The sequence below is a fragment of the Podarcis erhardii genome (assembly GCF_964252035.2).
Source record: "Podarcis erhardii genome assembly, chromosome: 5".
Classification (NCBI taxonomy): Eukaryota; Metazoa; Chordata; class Lepidosauria; order Squamata; family Lacertidae; genus Podarcis; species Podarcis erhardii.
Window position 1 is genome coordinate 7,928,298 of NC_138509.1, and position 18,364 is coordinate 7,946,661.

Genomic DNA, 18,364 nt, shown 5'->3' on the forward strand with positions numbered 1-18,364 from the left:
AATAAGTTTGTGTTTGTTTACCTAAATGTGGCCCTTTATTTGATCATTAGTTTGGGACTCCATTGAAGCAGTGTTGCGACATTTTGCTTACTGCTGTAGTTTTGTTCTCCCTCGTTGAGTATGTTGGTGTTTCTTTTTTTCTCTGGCAGATATCACAGTGGTGACTCAGGTTACAAATGCTTCAGGTTACAAACTCCGCTAACCTGGAAGAGTTACTTCGAGTTGAGAACTTTGCCCCAGGATGAGAACGGAAATCGTGTGCCGGTGGCACAGTAGCAGCAAGAGGCCCCATTAGCGAAAGCACGCCTCTCATTAAGAACAGTTTCAGGTTAAGAACGGACCTCCGGAATGAATTATGTTTGTAATTAGAGGTACCACTATATGTTGCTGCCCTTTCCTATCAAGAATCTTATCTGTATTCACTCAGTGATGCTTTAGACACAGAGGTGAGCAAGCTGCTGCAGTGCTGGAAGTGAACTCAGTATTAACTGGGTTAGAAAGTGGGGTGAGTTCTGAGGCAAATTATTATTGTTGTTTAGTTGTTTAGTCGTGTCCGACTCTTCGTGACCCCCTGGACCAGAGCACGCCAGGCACTCCTGTCTTCCACTGCCTCCCGCAGTTTGATCAAACTCATGCTGGTAGCCTCGAGAACACAGTCCAACCATCTCGTCCTCTGTCGTCCCCTTCTCCTTGTGCCCTCCACCTTTCCCAACATCAGGGTCTTTTCCAGGGAGTCTTCTCTTCTCATGAGGCGGCCAAAGTATTGGAGCCTCAGTATTGGACAAATGTTAATCCCCTTGTCTGCACTACTTGCCACCAAAGAGGCTGGCTACCCCTCACCTGCTAACCAACAGGTCCAATAGATCACACTGCAGTTTCTCCAAGCAAAGATCACACTCTTCAGTAGAGAGGTGAACCTCATTACCATGGTACCTTGGTTCTCAAACGCCTTGGTACTCAAACAACTTTGAACCCAAACACTGCAAAGTTTGCAAACTTTTTTTGGAAGCCAAACATGCTCCACTTTGGGTGCCACGCCGAGCTCTGTCTGCTTTTGCTATTTGTTTTGCATTTTTGTTTTTGCGGCTCTTTTTTGGTGTTACTGTGTGGAACCCAGTTCAGCTACTCATTGACTGACTGTGTGACCACAGTACATTGTTTATTGCTTTAATTTTATGGATCAATGGTCTCATTAGATAGTAAAATTCATGTTAAATGGCTGTTTTAGGGGGTGTTTTAAAAAGTCTGGAACGGATTAATCCATTTTGCATTACTTTCTATGGGAAAGCGTGCCTTCGTTTTGGAACGCTTTGGTTTTGGAACGGACTTCTGGAACGGATTAAGTTTGAGAACCAAGGTACCACTGTATCCCTATAAAGTTGAGAAGCAGATTGAATATGTAGATGGCTCACTTCTTAATATCTCAATTTTCACACATTCTTGCTCTACGCATTCTATAAGAGCAACAGATCTTTTCCATACCCAACAATTCAGACCTGTCAGGTGAATACCTGGAACATAAGTCCCAATTCCTTCCAAGTCTTGCCAAATGGTGTGAATCATATGAGTCAGTCCTCTGCATGGGATATTTACAATGCAGTTAAACCAACAATGCATGTTTCCTAGAAAGGCACATGAGTTTTCCTGTAAGTTCACGAGAGAGGCCTCTGAGAGCCACTTCCACTTTGCCCTGACAGGGAGAGGGCAATAATTTATGGGTAATAATTTGCAGATGGTGACAGCAGCCATGAAATTAAAAGACGCCTGCTTCTTGGGAGAAAAGCAATGACCAACCTAGACAGCATCTTAAAAAGCAGAGACATCACCTTGCCAACAAAGCTCCGTATAGTTAAAGCTATGGTTTTCCCAGTAGTGATATATGGAAGTGAGAGCTGGACCATAATGAAGGCTGATCACCGAATAATTGATGCTTTTGAATTCTGGTGCTGGAGGAGACTCTTGAGAGTCCCATGGACTGCAAGAAGATCAAACCTCTCCATTCTGAAGGAAATCAGCCCTGAGTGCTCACTGGAAGGACAGATCCTGAAGCTGAGACTCCAATACTTTGGCCACCTCATGAGAAGAGAAGACTCCCTGGAGAAGACCCTGATGTTGGGAAAGATGGAGGGCACAAGGAGAAGGGCGCGACTGAGGACGAGATGGTTGGATAGTGTTCTCGAGGTTACCAGCATGAGTCTGACCAAACTGCGGGAGGCAGTGGAGGACAGGAGTGCCTGGCGTTCTCTGGTCCATGGGGTCACGAAGAGTCGGACACGACTAAACGACTAAACAACAACACAACAACAACAACAATGAGATAAGAATCCAACGTCTCTATTCAGACCAGGTTTCTCCATGGTTTAAAGTTTGGTAATAAGTTGTAACTCAGCAACTTATTTTTTTATTTTGTTTCGACTACGGCAGACCAACACGGCTACCTAACTATCACTCAGACCTGTTGCTTGTTCAGCATCTAACATTCTGCCCCTCCATCACCCTCTTGCCCTGGCTCTGAGCCTTCCTCTCTTCTGAGACTCCCCTAGGGGGTTCTCCTGCTGGAGTCTCCCACCACTCTTCATTGTCCAGCCCATCCCTGACAGCTAATGACATACTTTTTACCAAACCAGAAATGAATAAGTAAAAAATGTGGTTGGGGCTTGTTGTTTAGTCATGTCCAACTCTCTGTGACCCCCTGGACCAGAGCACGCCAGGCACTCCTGTCTTCCACTGCCTCCCGCAGTTTGGCCAAACACATGTTGGTAGCTTCGAGAACACTGACTAACCATCTCGTCCTCTGTCGTCCCCTTCTCCTTGTGCCCTCCATCTTTCCCAACACCAGCGTCTTTTCCAGGGAGTCTTCTCTTCTCATGAGGTGGCCAAAGTCTTGGAGCCTCAGCTTCACGATCTGTCCTTCCAGTGAGCACTCAGGGCTGATTTCCTTCAGAATGGAGAGGTTTGATCTTCTTTGCAGTCCATGGGCCTCTCAAGAGTCTCCTCCAGCACCATAATTCAAAAGCATCCATTCTTTGGTGATCAGCCTTCTTTATGGTCCAACTCTCACTTCCATACATCACTACTGGGAAAACCCTAGCTTTAACTGTACGGACCTTTGTTGGCAAGGTGATGTCTCTGCTTTTTAAGATGCTGTCTAGGTTTGTCATTGCTTTTCTCCCAAGAAGCAGGCTAATGACATCCTTTTTAGGTAAAGGTAAAGGTACCCCTGCCCGTACGGGCCAGTCTTGACAGACTCTGGGGTTGGTGCGCCCATCTCACTCAAGAGGCCGGGGCCAGCGCTGTCCGGAGACACTTCCGGGTCACGTGGCCAGCGTGACGAAGCTGCTCTGGCGACCCAGCGCAGCACACGGAAACGCCGTTTATCTTCCCGCTAGTAAGCGGTCCCTATTTATCTACTTGCACCCGGGGGTGCTTTCGAACTGCTAGGTTGGCAGGCGCTGGGACTGAACGACAGGAGCGCACCCCGCCACAGGGATTCGAACCGCTGACCTTTTGATCGGCAAGCCCTAGGCGCTGAGGCTTTTACCCACAGCGCCACCCACAAACCATAAAAAATAAGTAAAAAATGTGGTTGGGGCTACCAGGAGGCAAATAAAATTATTGAGGAGCTTGTTCTGGTTTTGTAGGCCACCAGTAGATCACCTCTGCTTTTACCTAATAGTGAAATTCTGTCTAAATGACCTTGGATTCCTTTGTACCTCAGTTAAGAAACACTGAACTTGTATCCACAGTTGCCCGCCTGTAAATCAGGTGATCTGCCCCAATTTCTTGAGAAAATTAACATGGTGAAAATTATAAAGCATTTTCTGCCATAGCAAATCTGGCAATAAATTTAGCGGACTGCATTACTTTATGCTGTATTCGGTACCTGGTCAATTCATAATCATCATTATATTCTAAAGAGTAAATTGCTCGATTTGGTTTTGTTATATATTTCATGTTTGTGGTTGTGGTTTTGTAAGGGCATTTGATAGCGTGTGCCAGTCCTGTGTGTTTCTATGATATCCTTGAGTAGACGGTATTGATTAGGCTAGCATTATAAAAGCAGCAAGCATTTACCAGATTTATTATTTATGCCGCTAACCCTTTCCCTCTAGGCAGAAAAATAAGCTGAGCAAAACATTTTCAAACCTTCTGTTACGGCTCCTCCTAGTGGTACAAAAGCAAAAATCACCCATGACAATTTCAGTAAGTGGTACCTCAGTTTACAAACTTAATCTGTTCCTGAAGTCTGTTCCTAAACCAAAGCCGTTCTTAAACCGAGGTACACTTTCCCTAATGAGGCCTCCCGCTACCAGTGCCCTTCCACCATTCAGCTTCCATTTGTAGACCACTGTAAAGTTCACAAACAGGAACACTACTTCCGGTTTTGCAGAGTTCGTAAACCGAATAATTCGTTAACAGGGCTGTTCGTAAACCGAGGTACCACTGTATACATAAATAACTAGAATTTTTCACTCAATATTTGGCAGTTTGTTTATTTGCTAGTACTGTCCGGAAGTTTTAGAAATAAAAAATGTATTTTTAAATAGTGTAATTTGTGACTAGGTGTGACCATTACACCATCTTGATTCAAAATGGCGCCTGTCACCCAAACATTGACCAAGACCCCAGGAACCCTCATACCAAGTTTAGTGATGGTATCTTGTGGCAGTTAAATCTATGCCAACAAAAAATGGGTGAAGCATACCCTCCAACATTTCTCTGATGAAAATAGGGATGTCCCGTTCCATAATGATAATTTTGCTATTTATACCCTTCACATCTTACTGGGTTGCCCCAGCCACTCTGGGCGGCTTCCAACATATATAAAAACATAGTAAAACATTTTAAAAAAACCTTCCCTATACAGTGTTGCCTTCAGATGGCTCAGGGGTCCGATAACTCCATACCCTCCAACATTTCTCCAATGAAAACAGGGACATACTAAGGAAAAGTAGGACATTCTGGGATCGAATCAGAAAAAAGGATGGCTCATCTAAATCAGGGATGTCCCTGGAAAATACAGTGGTACCTTGGGTTACATACGCTTCCGGTTACAGACTCCGCTAACCCAGAAATATTACCTTGGGTTAAGAACTTTGCTTCAGGATGAGAACAGAGATCGTGCTCTGGTGGCAGCAGGAGGCCCCATTAGCTAAAGTGGTATCTCAGGTTAAGAACAGTTTCAGGTTAAGAACGGACCTCCAGAATGAATTAAGTTCTTAACCTGAGGTACCACTGTAGAGACACATGGAGAGTCTGGTGAAGTCATGCCAAAGTGATTTTTTTGGTTCCCCATCTTGATTCAAAATGGCACCCAGTGTCCAATCAGATACTAAATCTGCTGCCTCACCTGTTGTGCAGTGACAGTGGTGCCAGGGCTGGCAAGACAAGAATGACCCAGAGGAGGGAAGCAGTGGCTACTTGGGCTCCTTGAGGATTGGATCAGGACCCCTCAGCACTCTCATGGAACAAGAAAAAGCACCAGAGAGGCTAGGGGCCAAGGGGTCAACAGGAGAGCAGGAAGACAACATGGAATACTAGGAGCACAGGGAAGAAGAGCTCACAGAGCCCTCCAACACAAGGGGGCTGGTCCCTGGAGGAACCTGACTCCCCACAGACACCTAAGGATCAGCAGAGGTGGAAGACTGCAGCATAGCTAGCCAGTGCGCAGGAGCCACCAGCCCTGACAATGCGGCTGAGAACATCTCCAGGGCCAGCACAGCACATGGTCCCAACCTTGGCTCCCAGGACCCACTGAAACACACCCTCAGAATCCTCCATGCCACATTTAGAGACAATATCAAAGGTAAAGGGACCCCTGACCATTAGGTCCAGTCGTGATCGACTCTGGGGTTGCGGTGCTCATCTCGCTTTACTGGCCGAGGGAGCCGGCTTACAGCTTCTGGGTCATGTGGCCAGCATGACTAAGCCGCTTCTGGCGAACCAGAGCGGCGCACAGAAACGCCGTTTACCTTCCCGCCAGAAGTATTTATCTACTTGCACTTTGATGTGCTTTCGTACTGCTAGGTTGGCAGGAGCAGGGACTGAGCAATGGGAGCTCACCCCGTCATGGGGATTCAAACTGCTGACCTTCTGATCGGCAAGTCCTAGGCTCTGTAGTTTAACCCATAGCGCCACCCGCGTCCCAATATCTCCCAATATCTTGGGAGGCAGCAAAACCTATGCCGAATAAAGGAAGGAAGTCAGCCCTAATTCATGTTTCAGTTTGCCGTCTGGATTTTGAATGGCAGCCAGGGTTTCAATATTGATTAGGATTGCTGCCCCCACCTCAGAAACCCTCGTGCTGGGTTTGGCAATATCTCAAGAGATGTCCGAATGCATAGAGAACAAATGGACAGGCAAGCCATATTCTGTAATATATAGTAGATTGAGTAGAAACTAAAAATGTTGGCATCAGATTTTGCAAATACAGTCGTATCTCGGGTTAAGAACTTAATTCATTCTGGGGGTCTGTTCTTAACCTGAAACTGTTCTTAACCTGAAGCACCACTTTAGCTAATGGGGCCTCCTGCCGCCGCCGTGCGATTTCTGTTCTCATCCTGAAGCAAAGTTCTTAACCCGAGGTAATCTTTATGGGTTAGCAGAGTCTGTAACCTGAAGTGTATGTAACCTGAAGCGTATGTAACCCAAGGTACCACTGTATTCATCATTTTTAAAATCCAGTTTAGTGCGATGGTTTCCCTTGTTTGCTACTTCCCCTCTGGCCTAAATTAGCTACATAGACAATCTAATCTAGTCAGGGATAATGTAATAAACTGGGTAATCTGCACAATGGGGTGAGCTCCTGTTGCTCTGCCCCAGCTCCTGCCAACCTAGCACTTCGAAAGCACATCAGTGCAAATAGATAAGTAGGTACCACTGCAGTGGGAAAGCAAATGGCATTTCCGTGCGCTCTGGCTTCGGTCACAGTGTCCTGTTGCGCCAGAATCGGTTTAGTCATGCTGGCCACATGCTGGCCACATGGCCCGGAAAGCTGCCTGTGGACAAACGCCAGCTCCCTCGGCCTCAAAACGGGATGAGCACCACAACCCCATTGTCACCTTTGACTGGACTTAACTGTCCAGGGGTCCTTTACCTTTTTTACTGTGTGATCTCATAATGCTATATTTGATGCTGTAATGTCATTGCCAGTGCCAGATTTACATATAAGTTAAACAAGCTACAGCTTAGGGCCCCACTCTCTTGGGGGCCCCAAAAAATTTTAAAGAAAAAAATATCATACTACTGAAGTCAATTGAAAATTAGGGCAAACACTTCCCCCCAGAAGTGCTGAAAAATTAGCCCCAATAGGAGGTGTTTGGGGCAGTGATGCTGAAAATATACCGTATTTTTCACTCTATAAGACACACCCGACCATAAGATGCACCTAGTTTTTAGAGGAGGAAAACAAGAAAATAATATTCTGAATCTTTTATTTCTGTAGAGCCTCTTTTCAAAAGCTTGATTTTGCAAATGAACAGTAGAAGCATTTTAACAGGCATTAGTGCTTGGATTTCATTCTCTCACAGAAAGCCCCAGGAAAAAAAATTGGATCATCTGGCTGTTTGGAGAGACAGAGGCACATGGTTTGGGCAGTGATGGAATCCAAGACTGACTGAAGAGGGAAAACAAGAATAATGTTCTCCTGGCTGTTTGTCAAGTTGCTCAGGGGCCTAAACAAGGGCTATCACACAACCACCTCACAACAACCCAGTGAGGTTAAGGTGGCCCCTCCAGCAAAGCAGGAGGAGAAACGGATCCCCTTCCATTTCTTCTTCGACTTCGCTGAAGGGGCACTGCGCAGAGAGGGAGAGGTGCACAGTGCCATTCACTCCATAAGACGCACACACATTTCCCCTTACTTTTTAGGAGGGAAAGGGGGCGTCTTATGGAACGAAAAATACGGTATGTTAAAAACCATGGTTGGGGGACGCGGGTGGCGCTGTGGGTAAAACCTCAGTGCCTAGGACTTGCCGATCGTATGGTCGGCGGTTCGAATCCCCGTGACGGGGTGAGCTCCCGTCTTTCAGTCCCAGCTCCTGCCCACCTAGCAGTTCGAAATCACTCTTAAGTGCAAGTAGATAAATAGGTACCGCTTTATAGTGGGAAGGTAAACGGCGTTTCCATGTGCTGTGCTGGTGCTGGCTCACCAGAGCAGCTTCATCATGCTGGCCACGTGACCCGGAAGTGTCTTTGGACAGCGCTGGCCCCCGGCCTCTTAAGTGAGATGAGCGCACAACCCTAGAGTCGGACACGACTGGCCCGTACGGGCAGGGGTACCTTTAAAAAGCATGGTAGCTGAAATCTAGCAATTGATCCTGCTGTTGCTGAGTTTCACACTTCCTTGCTTGGAAAGAGAGGGATCGGCACCTCATCGCGCTCACTTCAAATACAATTGCAAGCATTTCCACTCTGAAAGTTCTGGTTTGAGTGAGATTTCAGTCCCAACCCCTTTTTGAGCCCCCCAGAACTCTCTGTACTCACATGTCCCAAACCTGCCACGCCTTTGCTTTTGAATCAGAGTTTGACCAATCCCTACACGGGTGTAAATGCCATGGAAATAAATGGACTTGCATTTTCAAAATAGTTAAGAGTTGGGCTGTTGTAGGAGAAACGTAGACCTGATTGAAAAAGAGGGGGAAATCAGACACCAGGGTATCACAAAATAATAGTTCTGCACAAAAAGGGATGTTTAATGACCTGTACTGTTCAAAGTGACACTGGCCAAGGATTGGAAAACATCATCCTTGAACTCCTTAGAAACCTGGAATATAACGCAAACTGAAAAATTAACCTACAAATGAAGAGTCATGAAGAGAGGACTTGAAAAAGACAAATTTGTGGCTACTTGGTATTGTTTTATTGATCCAACAAAGACACTGATTTTACACCACCTCAAACACATGGAGATCTTTGGGAAACTGACCTGTGATAACTGCTGTATGCAAGGAAGATTCCAGGAGAACAGTGGACTATAGACCAATTCCTCGTGTCATTCCAAAATGCATAAACTTTTTATTCCCCCCAATTATTTTGACTGGGTATAAGGAACTTTCCTATGTTCCTAACCAGTTTAAGCGTATAGAGTGTATATGCACACCAGATACAGGTTGCTCTCACATCAGGCATTATTATTATTATTGTGGAATAGCTATACTTTATATGTTCACTATTTACAGGGCGTCTGCACAAAACAATCCGCTCCAGGAATCAACTGTAACTCTTCTCTTTCAAAGAACATTGCCTTTGTACCAGGCATAGGCAAACTCAGCCCTCCAGATGTTTTTTGGGACTACAACTCCCATCATCCCTAGCTAACAGGACCAGTGGTCAGGGATGATGGGAATTGTAGTCCCAAAACATTTGGAGGGCTGAGTTTGTCTAAGCCTGCTTTATACCGTTTCCCTGTTTTTGTTTCCCTAAATTGAAGTGGGGGGAGATTATGATCAGGAATACAGCAGAGACAGAGACAAAAACAGAGAGAGAGAGAGGGGGGGGAGGGAGGGAGGGAGGGAGGGAGGAAGATTTTAACCCTTCCTGCACACAGAGTTGTCTTCCCTCCACCAGCTGGCACAAGGAGGACTCATCACCTGGCCACAGAAAGTTAGAAGTCTGGAACCAGAGTAACTATTACACTTCTTGCTTAAAACAGAACAGCAATGGCAGGGTGCTGCTACATTGTCTACATTTAGAAGAGCCCACAGATACAACACCTGGAAATCAGTGACAAAATTATTCCCCTACTGAAATAAATGAAATAACATGTACATTCTTTCAATGTCAAATGTCTGTTGTGTGCAACCTTGTACCTTTACACATTTTATGGCCTCTTTGAATCACAACAACACATGCTGCTATTCACATGACCACCAGCCAAACCTTTGTGATGCAAGATAAATTTTGTTGTTTAGTCGTGTCTGCCTCTTCGTGACCCCATGGACCAGAGCACGCCTTGTCTTTGTCCATGGAGTTTTCTTGGCAGGGATACTGGAGTGGCTTGCCGGTTCCTGCTCCAGCAAGATAAATTTATTCAAGCCCAAGTTGCATTTCCGTTCTACATTTCAAATTGTGCCTTTAAATGTTCTAAAGCGACTTAATCTCAAATTGCAATAAAACTACAGGCTGGTCCAGGCTTCCCTTTGCGCTTTTAGGCACAAGTCCAGGTTTTTAAAGCTCTGTGCCTAAGTGTTCTTTCCTTTTCCCTGTCCCTGCGCTTTCTCTGGGAAAATCCGTCTTTTACAGCTGAATCAGAACAAACAGCAGTCAGGTTTTCTATGAATTGCTGTGTGCTCCGATTCAGTGGTAAAATGCAGGTTTTCATGGGAAAAGCACAGGGACCAAAAAAAACCACCACTCAGACATATAGCTATAAAGCACGGATCTGTGTCTGAGAATTCCTGCGCAAAAGGAAGTCTGGATCAGCCTCAAATGGTTTTCTAGAACATACACCAGCTGAAAGTTTCCTTGCGCAAGCTCCCACTGCTATCTGGATTTGATTTCAAAAGGTATGGCACAGGATAACTTTCTGCTGCAGTCCTGAATGCCCATGCAGAGATACAGCCTATTGAACTCAAAAGGCCTGGCTTCCAGGTAACTGTGCTCAAGAATAGTTTGTTGGTGCACATAAAAGGAAGAAACAGGGCAGAAATTATTTTTATCTATCACAACCTCTTTGGAGTAGTTAAAAGTACCGTATTTTTTGCTCTATAAGACTCACTTTTTCCTCCTAAAAAGTAAGGGGAAATGTGTGTGCGTCTTATGGAGCGAATGCAGGCTGTGCAGCTATCCCAGAAGCCAGAACAGCAAGAGGGATTGCTGCTTTCACTGTGCAGCGATCCCTCTTGCTGTTCCGGCTTCTGAGATTCAGAATATTTTTTTTCTTGTTTTCCTCCTCCAAAAACTAGGTGCGTCTTGTGGTCTGGTGCGTTTTATAGAGCGAAAAATATGGTAGTTGGTTTCTGGAAGCCGGGATGTTTAACCAGCCCTTTCCTTGTTTGGAAGCCAGAGTTAGCAAGGTATGGAAAATAAGTCTGGGAGGTTGTTATGGAAACAGGTCCCTGAAGATGTTTTCTTTCCACAGACATTTCACAAGGCTGTACTCTGTCTGGCAGGCAGCTAAAAAGACACTTTGGGTCAGGGTATTTTGGAAATGACTTCAGATCCCACCAGCTCCATGGGAACTAAGAATTCGTAGGCCATGTTTCCCTAACACTCAGGGCAATGGGAATTGTGCTGTGTTACTGGCAAGCTGATCATCAACAGCAGTCCTCAGACCTGTATCGCCTGAAAGTCACATTGGCACAAAGGCCAACACCAGAGCCAGGTTATTTTTAATGACTGGAGGTATCGGGTAAAATGGAGTGGAAGCTATTTTAAGTCAGCGTGAAACAGAAAACGTCTAAATACAACATGCTATGTTAATTCTGGTTAATTTTGGTCGTTGTTTTTTTTAAATACTTTAATGGAAAAAATTATGTTGATTTTGAAAGGCGGGGTCTCTGGGGCATATCCCAGTGCTTTTGCATTCTTGGGGCAGAACACTGGAAAGTGGAAAAAGGTTTACTTCTTAATGGATATATTAGATAAAATACTGATGGAATGTTTTGTCTTAACTCCCCAAGTAAACAGTCAATTTATTCAAGTATTTCCCATAAAAGCAAAAAATTAAGATACCTGGAATATTCCTAAGGAATAATCCCCAGCCATTGGTTGTTGATTTTGGGGTGCAGGAGGGGGTACAATTTCCAGAAATTAAAAAGGAAGAGCCAGGCAGACGGTTCCTATTTGCAGCAGAATGTCTAGTTTGATCCAAAGGTACAAACACACAAAGATGCAAACTAGATCCATCACGTTCCCATCTGGCTTCAATGAAATCAAGATTACATTTTGTTAGGCCTCTGTTTCCCCTTGATAACCCTGACACTCTTATAAAAATCTCCTAGAAGACTTCTTCCAAAATTCCTGGGATTTTTTTTCTGACAGAGTTCCTTGTTTTCCATCATCTGCGTGCTGTGCCACTGCAAGGACAACAAGATCCAAAACACAACGTGCCCATGGAAATGTGGACTAGTATCATGATCCATCCAGTAGTGATGTATGGAAGTGAGAGCTGGACCATAAAGAAGGCTGATCGCCGAATAATTGATGCTTTTGAATTATGGTCTGGAGGAGACTCTTGAGAGTCCCATGGACTGCAAGAAGATCAAACCTCTCCATTCTTAAGGAAATCAGCCCTGAGTGCTCACTGGAAGGACAGATCCTGAAGCTGAGGCTCCACTACTTTGGCCACCTCATGAGAAGAGAACTCTACCTGGAAAAGACCCTGATGTTGGGAAAGATGGAGGGCACAAGGAGAAGGGGACGACAGAGGATGAGATGGTTGGACAGTGTTCTCAAAGCTACCAGCATGAGTTTGACGAAACTGTGGGAGGCAGTTACAGATAGGTAGGAGGCAGTGGAAGACAGGAGTGCCTGGCGTGCTCTGGTCCATGGGGTCACAAAGAGTCGGACACGACTAAACAACAACAAATCATGATCCATAACAAAATAGTGTGGTGGCAGGTGGTGGAGAGAGGGTTAAACACCCCCACCTCAGATACTTCTACACTCCAAGTTCACCGGCTTGGCCCCGTGATTAAGGGGGCCGGGGCCATGTAGTATTCACACGCCACATGACATGCTGAGGTCATGTGCACACGCCACACAACATGCTCATGACATGCATGCACGCAGTGCAACATGAGTGAGGTGTGCATGTCACACCGCGTGAACACACAACCACCACTGAGTTTTTGAGGGCCTCGGCCCCCTCCTTTGAAATTTTGAAGAGCATTTGCCCCCCCCCAAAAAAAACCCACTCCTAGACGGCACTCCCGCTACACCCATCGCTCCCCTCTCAAAACTGATTCTCCTAAAAATATTTCAAAATATATTTTTTAAATATTCACTTACAGAACAGGAAGTTCTCCCAGAGGTAACTAGAGCTGTGACGTTTTCATCTCTTGAACAGAACTGCAGCCTCAGAGGGGCTGCAACTCGCTCACACATACGCACAGAAAGAGAGGGTCTCCTGTCTTGATAATAATAAAAATAGTTTGGTCCACAATCCATACTTTAAATCTATATTCTTATCTCATTGTCAATACAATTAATAAATAGACCTAAACCAAAATAGAAGAAGGATTACTACAATGTGTTTACTGTGGGCCTGGTTTGGAAGTTCCAGATGGTACAAAATAGCCTTTGCTATTGCTCATCTGCTAAGCCAGAATAGAGTAGAACTATTACTTCCCTTGATTTGCAGCCTAGCCTAGCTTTAGCTTTTTGCTGCTGCATCACATTGTTGACTCATGTGAAGTTTTTTTGCCTACTAAGACCCCTCAATGCTTTTTACATGTACGAGTGGCAAGCCGGGTGTCCCCCGCCTTATATGTGTGCATCTGATTATTTTTTCCTAAAGAATAGAACTTTACATTTGTTTCTGATTTTAAATTTGTGTTCGTGTTTATTATAGATATACATACTGTTGTAAACCACTTTGGTATTTTTTATGATATAGTGGTAATATACATATTTTTATAAATAAATAAGAATAGTAATAGTATGGTATAGGGTTCAATTTTGTCTTATGCCCTTATCCTCTGCTAAACCACCTTAGACCTCAAGCAACACTGGCAGGAATCTACTCAGTTTTTTTCTGCTTTACCTCAATCTCTCGAGGTAGATTCTTCTTCCAAACCCGTGAATTTTTCAGCATTCAGTCAATTCTGGGTAGCTTCCTCAAAAACAGACACAGGAGATGCGATAGCCGTCTTCAAATAGCTACAGGAAAGATGGGGGAAGCTTGTTTTCTCCTGCTCTGGAGGGTGGAACTCGAACCCATGGCTTCAAATTACAAGAAAGGAGATTCAGGCTAAACATCTGGAACAACTTGCTGACGGCAAGAGCTGGCTGGCAGTGGAACGGACTCCCTTGGGAGATGGTGGACTCTCCTTCCTTGGAGGTTTTTAAGCAGAGGTTGGATGGCCATCTGTCATGGATGATTTAGCTGAGATTCCTGCATTAAAGGGGGTTGGTCTAGATGACCCTTGGGATCTCTTCCAACTCTATAATTCTATGATTTTCAAAATAACCTTTTCCAGTGTTCCAGTGCCTCTCTCAGTGATGAGCTGCAAAACCTCTCTCGCGTTGTTAAATTATGTAAACTGTTTTGCATATTACTTATCTTAATGGAATACTACACAATGCATTATTTATGGTGTTTTCTGCTCACCTCTTTCACTCATGCACTCGTTTTTTGGGGGGTCGTTTGCCAGCAAACCACCTGGACTTCCCCCCCGAATGCGCACTCGGCACATGAATGTATGCTCCACTGAAGCACTGAAACCCTCGGCTCTCTCAGGAATACATGTATGGCACATGCATTTTCAAAAAGACACATGTGATGCTTTTTTAAAAAAAAAATAATGGTGTTTGTTTTTTTAAAGGTGGACAGTCTACTGGAAGCATGTCAGAAAGGGCAACACTGATAATCCATGCCAGCACTCAGTTTGCTGACAGGCTATTAGCACTTTGGCACAGTGAACGAAAGGGGGGGCATCGCAGCAACAGGCCTACTTGCATTCATTATAAGGCCCTTTCCCCATGAATACAACACAAAAGCAGGATTCCCGGGCAATTAGAGAAAGCTCCCTTTGGGAACAGTTGTGTACACAGGAACATTTTCAGACTTTAAAATGAATGTGCTTAAGTCCGGGGCAGAGCTTGCTACGGCAATCACTGTCACACAAACACACTGCATTCATTTGTACATGTCAGAACATCTGGGTGGTGTGTAGAAAACCCACTGTCAGCCTTCTTTCAATTTGCGTTGTGTTTTTCCTCCTGCTCCAACATACTGCATACAACCGCTAACAGAGAGAATTCCATGTACATTGCATTCCAATTACTTTACTTTTTTCTTTTCTACTAGAAAAGAATCATCTAGTCTCCAACCATGTTTTTGGGGGGGAAATGAAATGGGTTTTAAAGTTTTAACAGATGCACCGCTAATATTTTTCAGTGTGCACCTGTTAAACTTTTAAACTCAAGACCTACGGTGCTGATTTTCATCCCCTCCTTCTCACAGGCCTGTCCCAGCAGACTGAATGGTGTTGGCAGCCCCTGGAAGCAAAATTCCAGCTACTCCGAAGGCACGGAAGGGCAGCTTGCAAAATTAACCTTCAGGGAAATCAGCAAAAATATCATGAGCTCCTCCTATTTTTAGACCAAGCATGGTTGATCATAGACTTTCATCGCAAATATATTAGCTTCTCGGAGCTGTGTGTATTCACAAACAAGCACAACATGACACAACATGAATACAAAGGAAAATTTGTGAAACTGCATGCTGAAATTCTGGACGTCAGCTTTCGTTACTCAAAGGCATTAGCCAGTGGTTAGGGCTGATGTGGCTGTAAGAAATGTAAGGCTGGCAGTGGAACTCGAGGGCGTAGCAATTCCTAGCCTAATTGCAAACTTGATGTGGCATATTGCTTTTGCTTCTGTGAGTAGATAAGATAATAAGATCCATCCGCAGGCAGCCGCTGGAAGAAAATCTTCTCCACCCCCCAGAAAAATAAATAAATAACGGATACACAACAGGTAACGCCCCGTGATTGGGGAAGGGAATTAAGCAACTTATTACAGAAGTCAATGAAGCAACATAAATGAGTGAGTCGGTGTCCAAATCACAGCAGTTTTTATTCCAAGGAGCACAAATCATTTCCATTCAGACAAACAAGTGTTGTCATTCTTCTCTCTTTCTCCAATGCGAAGATGATCAGCTGCAGTTTTCGTCTGCACAGCTTGAAGCCAGCAGGTTCAACTGAGGGCGATGGAAGTGATCACACCTCTGTCAACAACTTGTTCTCTTTGCAGGCGTGGTTGCTGGTTGGAATAAAGTTGGAGTATTTTGCAGATTCGATATCTTCCGCCTCCAGGAAGTCTGATTTACTGAGTGTCCGGTTGCTGTCACCTTTCTTGGGCTCCGAAGAAGGAGACTGCTGCTGTCCACAAGTGACGTGAGTATAGCGGGACTGCTCCTCCTGGTCAGTTTCTCGGTGGTAGAAGTAGTTGAAGTTGGAGACAATGACAGGCACAGGAAGGGCGATGGTCAACACACCAGCAATGGCGCACAACGACCCCACAATCTTGCCCCCAATTGTCATTGGGTACATGTCTCCATAGCCCACCGTGGTCATTGACACTACTGCCCACCAAAAAGCATCTGGGATGCTAGTGAACAAAGAATCCGGGTCATCGGTCTCAGCAAAATACACGGCACTGGAGAAGAGAATCACTCCGATGAAAAGGAAGAAGATGAGAAGGCCCAGCTCCCTCATGCTGGCTTGCAGGGTCTTCCCCAAGATCTGCAGCCCCTTGGAGTGCCTGGAGAGCTTGAAGATCCGGAAGACCCTGACCAGGCGGATGACCCTCAGGATGGCCAAGGACATGGCTTGCTGCTGGCCTCCGTTGCTGCTGCTGCTTCCCTGCGGCTGCTCCTTCTTCTGCTGCTCCTGAGCCAGCTCCGTCCCCAGCGTGATGAAGTAGGGGATGATGGCCACAATGTCAATGATGTTCATGATGTTCCTGGAGAACTGGGGCTTGCTGGGGCAGGCGAAGAAGCGCACCAGCAGCTCGAAGGAGAACCAGATGATGCAGAGCGTCTCGATGAGGAAGAAAGGGTCCGTGAAGAAGGGGCGGGCGCTCGAGGGTGGGCGCACGGGCGAGGGGGTCCCTCCGTCGGGCTGCAACGAAAGCAAGTCGTCCTCTGGCAGCAGGTTCCGGGGGGGCTCCTCTCCGTAGCTGCCGCCCTTGCTCTCCAGGCGGAACTCGGGCAAGGTCTCCAGGCAGAAGATGACGATGGAGATGAGGATGACCAAGACGGAGACGATGGCGATGCCCCGCGCGGGGCCCGAGCTCTCCGGGTACTCGAAGAGGAGCCACAGCTGGCGCTGGAAGGGCTTCGAGGGCAGCGGCTTCTCGTCCTCGGCGATGAAGCCCTCGTCCTCGCGGAAGGCGCCGATGGCCTCCTCGCCCAGCTGGTAGAAGCGCAGCTCCTCCACGAAGAGGTCGAGGGGGACGTGCGCGGGTCGGCGCAGCCTGCCGCCCGACTGGTAGTAGTGCAGCACGGCGTCGAAGCTGCTCCGGCTGCGGTCGAAGAAGTACTCGTTGCGCAGCGGGTCGAAGAAGCGCGCCCGGCGCCGGGGGTCGCCCAGCAGCGTGTCCGGGAAGGCGGCCAGCGTGCGCGGCAGCGTCTCGAAGCGCAGCCCGGAGACGTTCAGCACCAGCCGCTCGCCCCCGACGCCCGGCGCCTCCGGGGAGGAGGAGGAGGGCGCCGCCGCGCGGCCGGGGACTCCCCAGGGCGCGTCCTCCGGCCCCGCCATCGCAGCCCGGCGACCCAGCGCCCTGGCTGCGCTCTCCTCCCGCCCGGCCGCCCCGTCGGGGCTCCGCCCGCCTCCTACCTTCGCGCGCCTGCCAAGGATGCCTCGCCCCTGCGCGGCTCCGCTCCTCCTGTTGCTGCGGGCGGGCTCCGGGCGCGTCTGGCGCTGGCTCGCTCCTCGCTCCCCGCCGGCGCTTCGGCGGCTCCTCCTCCCGCTGCTCCTCCCCGCCGCTCTCCTCCGTCGGGCCGGCGGCACTCGGTGCGCCTTTGCGCTGCCCGCTTCCTTCCGCGGAGGCAGTGGCGTAGCGTGGGTTGTCAGCACCCGGGGCAAGGCAAGTAATTTGCGCCCCCTAACCCGTGGATTTGCGCCCCCTAACCCGTGGATTTGCGCCCCCTAACCCTAACCCCCAGATGTTGCGCCCGGTGCTGCCAGCCCCCACTGCACCACCCCCCCACGCTACGCCACTGCGCGGAGGTACCAAAATGCCATCTCTTCGGACCCGGGACCAGGATCACCCGATCTCCCCGATCTCCCCCTCTGGACCAGGCAACGCAGGTGAGAGCTGGACAGCGTCACTACCTTTGTTCTGGCAAAATACAGGACGGGGCGGGGCGGGAGGGGCGGGTCTGGTGCTGAAATGACTTTAAAGCAATCCATTCCCGTCTATCGCAGCCTAACGGGATGACCCCTCTGGAATTTGTCACGTGTGCACACACATACACGTGAATTTGTATTTACAGGTAGGTAGCCGTGTTGGTCTGCCGTAGTCAAAACAAAATTAAGAAATTCCTCCCAGTAGCACCTTAGAGACCAACTAAGTTTGTACTTGGCGAGGCGATTGTAAGACGAGCTGTTTGTACAAAGGCTACCAGTTGCGGAATGACCTTACCAAATGCAAGCAGAGGCTCCTCACTGGTAAGGCAGCAGGTGCACTCTGTGCA

At 47.1% G+C, this 18,364-nt stretch overlaps 1 protein-coding gene across 1 annotated transcript; it reads right to left on the reverse strand.

Annotated features, from left to right (window-relative positions):
• Positions 1–15,722: 15,722 nt before the first annotated feature.
• On the reverse strand, positions 15,723–17,426 carry LOC309341470 (potassium voltage-gated channel subfamily A member 6-like; the record flags this gene model as incomplete). Its single annotated transcript, XM_081860978.1, has 1 exon — positions 15,723–17,426. One exon carries the CDS (start codon positions 17,424–17,426, stop codon positions 15,885–15,887), a length of 1,542 nt encoding a protein of 513 aa, XP_081717104.1. The 3' UTR covers positions 15,723–15,884.
• Between the last annotated feature and the right edge of the window lie 938 nt (positions 17,427–18,364).